The 8,763-nt window shown below is 40.1% G+C and overlaps 1 protein-coding gene across 1 annotated transcript; it reads right to left on the bottom strand.

The window, feature by feature from the left end:
* Positions 1-285: 285 nt before the first annotated feature.
* LOC121961736 (alpha-2,8-sialyltransferase 8E-like) lies at positions 286-8,276 on the bottom strand. Its single transcript, XM_088072807.1, has 7 exons — positions 8,098-8,276; positions 6,820-6,894; positions 6,615-6,689; positions 5,107-5,251; positions 2,658-2,770; positions 2,444-2,536; positions 286-2,361 (listed from the first exon to the last, which is right to left on the bottom strand). The coding sequence occupies exons 1-7, from the start codon at positions 8,196-8,198 to the stop codon at positions 1,887-1,889; spliced, it is 1,077 nt and encodes a 358-aa protein (XP_087928933.1). The 5' UTR covers positions 8,199-8,276; the 3' UTR covers positions 286-1,886.
* Between the last annotated feature and the right edge of the window lie 487 nt (positions 8,277-8,763).

Here is an 8,763-nt window from a genome sequence, read left to right as displayed (position 1 = left end):
AGACTGTGCTAGGGCTCTCCGCCCGAAGAACGAACTTTACACGATACTCACTCATTCTGCTTCAGACCTTGTTTGTGTTGGTATAAATAAAAGTTATTACCAACTGTTTCTGAGTGCCTGTGTACTGCATTTGGGTCCAAATCCCACCCGTTTCACTTTTGAGATGTTAAGGACAGTAGTTCTTGATTGAAATTCACTTAAAAGTAATTTGCATGTAAAATACTGATTTCATAACTAATAGTGTGTTTAGAATTGTTAAAATAATCTGAGGCACTCTAGAGTGTAATTATTTCAAATGCATTTATTATCCCATGACCATATAGTCTTTAACATATTGGAAAGTAGTCACATGTACAGCCAAGTAAGTAGTCACATGTTAGTATGGAGAGGTAAAATCACATGACAGACCATGTTCAGCAGAATAAACCACACATCCAAACCATCACAGAATATAATGAACACATAAAACAATTTCTACAAAACATTTTTATAACATCTTAGTTTTATGTTTTCAGTGCACACAGGCAAAATAGCCCTTAGCATTTTTGGGATATTTTTGGATAGAAACATATACATATGCCCTGGTTTGAATTGGGAACTTGGCTTCTCTCCTTTTTTGTAATAGTCCATGGTCCGCTGAGAAATGTCAGGTGTTGTCCCTCCTGTTTGTACTTTTAAATATAACATTTAAATATTAATAAGTTCTAAGATGTCTTGCATTCTTTCATGTGTTTATTGTAGTTTTGCCTTGACATAGGGCTAAAGATAAGCTGCACCTGGAAAGTGGATGATATCAGGCAGCAGGTTCGGTTTTGATTAATAAATGAAAACCCTAACCATGAAAAATCAAGAAAATCGAGGAGTGATTTTTCATTTTTGTGTTCTTAAATTTGATCAATGTAGACACAATAGTCTCAGCTACACAATGTTAGTACCTTGATCACCAAAACAAATTCCTCGTATTGTGTTAACTATACCTGGCAATAAATCCTTTTCTGATTCTGATTCTGATTCTGATGAGAAACTGTGATCAAAGATGTGCTGTGTTTCGGTTGAATTCAAATGTATTTGAAAGAATTCGGAAGAAGGGCACGAACTGATAGACCCCCTGATATACCCTGGTCAGCAGCAAATCTCCTTCTCTGCTCCTCTCTAATCACACAGAGAGCTCTGTCCCTGCTTGCTTGTGTGTCTCTGACTGTGTATCTGCATCTGCGTGTGCTTCTCTGTGTGCATGTCTGTCAGTATGCATGTGTGCTCATCTTTCTTCCCCTCTATTTAGACACAACTGACAAACATTGTGTAAGCAGTAGATGCATATTTTATCATTTAGCATTATCAGGTCATGTATATCATATATAATTATGATATTATATGATAATTATATTGTTCAATAGAGTAGTAAGTCTTTTTTCCTTCCATATTCACTCGCGGCTCCAAGAAAACATAGACCAGGTGCCAAAAACATAGCTGCAGATCATGAGCGTGCCGTGTGAATGGTTTGACTGCTCAGCATGGGCACTGAAAGCACGTAGCCAGCGCTCCATGGAAAATCGACACACTGCATGGCTGTTTCACATCTAGTGTGGATCTAGTGTTATGCTCCAGGACTAAGCGCTACAGTACTGGCCTCCTGTTGTGGTTCAGCCAAAACCTTCTGTAAGAAATGTTAAATGAGGAACAATAAACTTTAACACACTCACAAAGCAGAAAGGAACTGTTTTCCCTGGAGCTCCACCCATTGATCAAGCTTCATTTTGCTTGTTCTAACAAAATCCAGCCAAACCAATAAATCTGTTGACAATTCAAAGGTATGTCAAAGACTTCATGGGTGGCTGGCAACAACAATTTGCTCCTGTCTAGTCTCTTGCCCCTGGTAGTAGGAACTACTTTGAACCTGGTTTGCAATCTCCCAGGTGAAGCCTGAGAATCCCCTGACTGTGCATCTTCAACAACAGGTCAAACTCAGCTGGCATTGTGTGGAGTCTCGATGGTTTTCTGTCATCATAGTAGTGGTGAGATGTGCCATAGGGTTTGTGTGGGTGATTACTAAAGGGCCAGAACCCGTACAGATGCACATTGTCACAAAGTTCAAGCGCAAGGCTAACCATCAACAGGCCGGTGGTAAGTCTTGCCTCTTGTAGACCTTTGGACTTCCAGAAGATTAGCAGATTCTGTAAGTATTTTGAATTTAAAAGGATAGGCTTCACTGGAATTTCAAAGTCCTCAATGCTGTAGATGGCCCGCATGCACACAGGAGTGCTGAAGGGGAAGGAGAAGGGGGATAGGAGCATCAGGGAGTTGCCGTACCTACGAAGACTCTCCACAAATGGACGGCGAAGGTTCAGTAGAGAATCATACCTAAAAATAAACAGTACAAATAAACAAAAATGTCAAGCAACAAGACAAAAGGAACATTAAAAGGTCCTTATCTCTTGCTTGCCTATCTACAAAGATGCTTGGGTTTGCTGTCACAAAGTCAGTCTTGTTGCCGACATCTTCCTCAAAGTCATCTCCCAAAGGTGGTAGGTTGCATCTGAACAAGCAGCAAAGAAGATATAGAGTTTGTCAAAAGGAATATTCAACAGAGATACATTAAATTCTGTTGATCATAGTTGGCATGCCCTTCAGTCTTTTACACTGGACACCTTTCTCACCTGATTACAAACTGAGCTGAGTTGATCATTTTTCCACAGCCGCTTTCATTCAGGATCCCTCCGTTCCCAACTATAGCACATGTTTTCTGTAGTTTCTTTTTAAATGGCTGCTTCTGGAATTAATAGCAGTGGAAAAGGTGTCACATAACAACAATATTTGTCCTGATTATAATGTACCCTGTGTGAAAGATCCAAAGGGAGGAAAATCTATGGCCTGATCTTGCAAGTACCTGCAGTATCCACATGCGTTAATATGTTTGTGTTTATTCATTCCATTTGCTGATGAACAAGATAAAGGTGTCTGGTCAGAGTTGCATCTCTTCTTCCTTGCAGATGATGTGGCTCTGTTGGCTTCATCAGAACATGATCTCCAGCTTTCACTGGCTTTGTGTTCAGCCAAGTTTGAGGTGGTTGGGGTTAAAGTCAGGACTTCTAAATCTGAGGCCATGATTCTCTGGTGGTGGAGGATTTCAAGTCTTGTGCCTCCAGGCTTGGTGAATTAGTCACCCTTCCGGGGCCTTTTATTTTTCATTTAGTTTGACATGTTCTTTGACCCAGAAGAGGCCATTTTTAGTTTCAGTGTGCAGCCACATTTCTGCTGAATGATCTCAATAACCATCTGCTGCAATCCTTCTTTTGTTTATGCCTTCAAAAGGGTTGTCTGTATTAGTTTAACACAAACCATTGAACAATACCAAGATAATATTTTTAGTATTTATTATAATGCCACATTTTTGTACACTGGCATATACATTAGCAAAGAGTCTGAGCAGCTTCGACGCTTGTAAATAGTCACACGTATTTATTTGATCCAGCATGCCAGTAATTGCTGTGGTGGTGCGGACTTTTTTTCATGTATTTTTCAGAGGCTGGTGTGGCTTCCTGGTGCTGGAGCTCTGCATGCACACCTTTTGCTCATTCCACACTCATCAACAGCAGCTTCAAATCCCTGGTCTTTCTCTTCCTTGCTGCCAGATTGTCCCCCAACCTCCAGCACCTCAGCTACACACCAGCTACCCTCACACCACCTGAGCTATAAGCCACAGCTCCTTCAGTGCTGTAAGTCAAATTGCTTCCTTGCCTCAGCACACAAACACCAGAGCCATAAGTCATACAGCTTACCAACTTCAACCATTCCTTATCTACTACAACTCTGCCTGCTTTATCCTGACTCCGATAGTCATTTGAATTGAGCTAATGCTGAATTTTGTACCTATGACACACACACACACACACAAGGAGATCAGTAGAGTAAAAAGATGGATACAAAGCAGGCTAAACAACACTACAGCAGACGACTGCAGTGAGTAACATACATTATGGGTGAAACGCATTTCCAAGAAACTACACTAAAGGTAGCGCAGAGCTTGCAAGATGGGGCATCAGTCAATGGCTCCCAATGTTCTGGTTCAACAAGATCATCCAAATCATTAGTCAGTGCTGTGGCAGCACGAGCAAGAGCAAAAGCAGAGGCTGCACAAGCACATGTAACATTTCCTAGAAGGGAGACTGCAATTAAAGTTGAAAAAGCTAGACTAGAGGTTAATTTGGAAGACCTGCATCCTTAAAAGGAGGCTGCTGCTTTTATATCCCAGGCAGTGATATCTGAGGTCCGAACCATTTAACTCACAACAAAGGTCAGATACTCCAGACCATAACTCACAACTCTCACTCATCTGTCCAACCACAAAAATGAAATACCCCCTATGTTGAAAATAAAAATAGGCATTTCTGCAAGGACCAGACAGTGACATTTGGCATCAACAGCCCAGTTTTAATTCTCCTCAGTATGCAGGCAGTTCCTCTGTATGTCATCCAGAGTCTTCAGTAATGATGATGGATGTATGCAAAGAGCTTGTGAGCCTATTCCGCCATTCCGAACTCTTAAAACACAGCTGCTTTGACTGTGCTTTGGGCGTAAGATCGTGATGCAAAACACCACCTCTTGTGTCTGGATGAAATGCAGTGGTAGGCGTCAGGTGTGAACACAGACGGACAGAACCGGTCACTGTATTATACACTGCTGAATTGCTACACAGTCTGACAGCACCTGCTGTGTCACAGGAGAATACGGCCGGAAGGAACCAGTCTCATCCACATGTAATGCTGCAGGATGGCAGTAGGTTGAAACACTGCCAGTAACCAGGTAATATAAGGCAGGTTCCATTTGGCCATTCTTAAGGGACACAGTATGTACAACTCGGACATCCACTGGACTATAATAGCACCACCACTGGTTCTGTTTGGCTGCATTCTCACCTGACACCATTCAATGGTGTTTTCGGGTGCTTTTGGCAATCTTATGCAAAAAGCTCTGTTAAAGCCCTCTTTCACGTGGTCAGAATGGAACTTGCCATACCAAAGCAGTGGAATCTGCAACTTAAATTTCAGGAACATATAAGATAACAGACATTTTAATGATGGTAATATTCATGAAGGACAAACATACCTTTACAAAGGTGCGGAACATCTTCTCTGTCACTCTGACGGAATTACTCTGAACCCCCTCATACACAATCCTGGATCCCACTGGAGTGTTTGCCTGGGTAATGATGGCTTTGTCAAAAGCATTGCACTTTTTTTTCAGCTCAGATCTGGGGAGCCATAAGGTCTTTGTTAAATAACATACAAGATGGGCAGTAGTGTTGACTCTGACTGAGCTTCATAATTTGCAACATACAGTAACTCTCATCTGCAGTTCAGCACATTAGTCCAGCTTTAGCTGCTTTACACTGGCTTTCTGTAACATTTAGAATTGATTATTTTTAAGTATTTTTTGGGGCATTTTTTGCCTTTAATTGATAGGACAGCACAAGTGTGAAAGGGTAGAGAGAGAGGGTGACATGTAGCAAAGGGCTGAGGCTGGAATTGAACCTGTGACTGCTGCGGTGAGGACACAGCCTTTATACATGGGGTGCCTGCTCTGTCCATTGAGCCACCAAGCACCCCAACATTAAGAATAGATTTTGAGGTCTTCTCCTTACACACAAAGCCCTTAATGGGCAAGGACCAAGTAAGTTTATTGGAAGTTCCCAAAAACAGCCAAAAGACATATACACTATTATTATACTACTATTTCTAGCCTTATTTTTTAAATAATTCCAATGTTTTTTTTCCACTGTATGTTATGCATTCTGTGCATTAAATTCTTATCATTGTTTTATCTTACTTTGTACTATTAAGTGGGTCTCATCCATGCAAAGATGCATTCTATTCTGATCTTATTTTATTTTGACATGCAGGTTTTATTATGTCTGTCTTCTATGTCTTTTGATGTAAAGGACTTGGTGCATGTCATTTCTTTCTTGTAAAGCACGTTGGGCTGCATTTCTACTATGAGAGGTGCCATACGAACAAAGTTTATTATTATTATTATTATTATTATTATTATTATTATTATTATTATTATTATTATTGTTATTATTATTATTATTGTTATTATTATTATTATTATTATTATCTTACTCATCCAGCATTAATTTTAGCAGCAATTTTAGATTTATTCATAGTCTTGAGACAAAATGCTTATTAGTCTTCGAAAAGAATTGCACGCATGGCCATCGTTAGCCGTTCTGTTCTCCTCTCTTCTCTCATTTTGAATGTCTGATTCATCTCATCAATGAAAATGAAACATAGATTCCATCATAGTTTTTATAATCAAGATCTATTTTTAGCTTAAAATCGTCTCATTTTGGTCGTTGAGGAATTGTTTTTCTCATAGTTTTTGTCAACAAAATTTATTAAGGTTTAATTATTTTAGTCTGGGGTTTTTTGTCAGAAAGCAAATAGATTCAGCTGCAGCTAAACAATAATTGTTTATTTATGTGCTCCTCTTGAGCATAGCTTGATTTGCAGTTTATTTGAACTACCCTTTTAATATTCTAATATATAGTTATAATACATTCCTGGACTGTGACCATGTCTGGATGTTTGTTTGCAAAATTCAAAATAAATTACCTGATCTTTTTGAGGTTTTCCTCCTGCTTTCTCCAGGTTTGGTTGTAACGCTGTTTTGTTTTGTCAAAGACTACTCTGTGAGACACAAACACACACACACACACAAATACACAGTCAGGTGTGTAATCTCTGTAGCACTGGCATGACTTCAACTGATGAACACAAATGTGACTTAGGGAGAGGCAGTGTTAGTGTTTGCTCTCACTGGCAGCTTTCACAGAGCTTAGAGGGTGGAGGGTGACCTCTCTTGTGGCGAGGCGGTCTGTGAGGTGCCACGTCACTGTGGAGCGAACACAACAGAAACAGGACAGGTGAGTTTAGTGTGGATGCCATACAAAAGATTTGATTGGTGTGGAGCTCAAATCTCTCTCTCAAACAAGCAAACAGCTCAAACAGCATTCTTGTTCAGCCTGTTTAACAACACCAGATACTTTTCACTGCTCTGGCAAAAAGCATGATGAAAGCAGAGTTGGAGAAATTCTGTCAAAGTGCGCTGAGAAAAGTGACAACAGTCTGTCCTACACTATCATCTGTTATATGAGCATCTTTTATACCTCTTCTTGTAAACCAAAGTATGCCTGATAATATTTTGCTCCCTTTAGCACATTCAGCAAGCAATGTAAAAAACTTTCCTGACTGTAAAATCTTTTATTGGTGGTTGTGAAATTATCTCTTCAAACCAGATATAAGTTACAAGTTACAAGCAAATTACCTGAAATTTAGCAATAGCAAGACAAGTACAAAGGGGGAAAAAGTAAGAACACAAAATAAATAAATAAATGATAACAATAATAATAACAATATATGATAACAATAATAATAATAATAACTTTAGAGCACCTTTAAAAACACAGTATACAAAGTGCTTTGACAAACAAGGCAAAGCCAAGGCTGTGAACCCCAGAGTTAATAAAACTTTTGAAGTTAGTCAATAATGCCGACAAAGGGCAGACCAGGGTGAAGGCAGAAAAAAGTGAGATCCGAGGGTAACGAAAAGGCAGTAGACACAGAACACTGATGACAATGACAGTAACAGTAATAATAATAAGCAGGAATACAGGACAGAATAAAAAAAATAAGTAAAAAGATAAATTGGAAGCTAAAATCAAAAGAAAAATAAAAATTAAATAAAACTAAAAGATGAGTTAAAAGACAAATTGAAAGACAAATTAAAAGACTACATCACACAAAGGCAAGTCAATAAAAAATGGGTTTTAAGAAGAGATTTAAAGAAGTCGCTGAACTAAATATATAGAGATCAATAGATAGTTTAGTAGTTTACGTTGTCATTTTTTAACTTGTCACCTTGTCTGATTTTGTTTGGCAATCTGTGAAACATCCCTTGCCAAGTTGCTCATGGCTTTTTTCCAGTTTTTAAAAGATGTTTTTTTGCTTAGGTTTCAAATGTATAAATGCTTGTGAGAGGCATCTGGATGCAGTAAAAGCAAACTATCGTGTCAAGTTTCAAAGGCTATGCACTTACTTGTTGTCAATCATGGACCAGATGACAACGGTCAGCACGCACCCCAGACAGAGGAAAGTGAACACCAGAGACAAGATCTTCCTCAAAGGCTTTCCCCTCATACCTCCCCCCTTCTTCACCTGTTGGCCCCCCTCACTTTCTGTTTTCACACTCTGTTTTTCAAGAGTGGTTTTCTTTGGCCTCTGAGCTACTTTATGTTTTACCTCACTCCTGTCCCTGCCTCTTCCTCCTCCTCCTCCTCCTTCTCCTCCTCCTCCTCCTCCTCCCTTTCAAGTTTGACTCACGCCCCTATTTACACATTGTATTGAACACAATGTTGTAATGGGCGTGAGGAGGACCCAAATGCAGAACAGTACGCTTCACTGGCGCTTAGTATGCTTTTATTAATACCAACACAAATGGCAGACTGGACACAGAATGAAAGTTAAGTTCTTGAGCTGTGAGCCCAAACAATGTCTCTGGAGATCACCAATGCTTGAAGACCACGAAGCTCGTCCCTTCTGTGGCGGTGGCGAGGAAACCCGTAGCTCCGTGAGCCGACAACACGTGTGAGGCGATGGGGATCGAGCGGAGGGGTGGTCGAGGAGCAGGCAGGGGTTCGATTACGGGAGGTCCGATCCACGCGGAAACAACAGCAGCACCAGCAGGGATCAAGCGGAAGAATCG

The sequence above is a fragment of the Plectropomus leopardus genome, chromosome 22, assembly GCF_026936395.1.
Source record: "Plectropomus leopardus strain MGB_pleo_1.0 chromosome 22, ASM2693639v1, whole genome shotgun sequence".
NCBI classification, from domain to species: domain Eukaryota; kingdom Metazoa; phylum Chordata; class Actinopteri; order Perciformes; family Serranidae; genus Plectropomus; species Plectropomus leopardus.
This window is presented reverse-complemented; position numbering and strand designations above follow the sequence as displayed.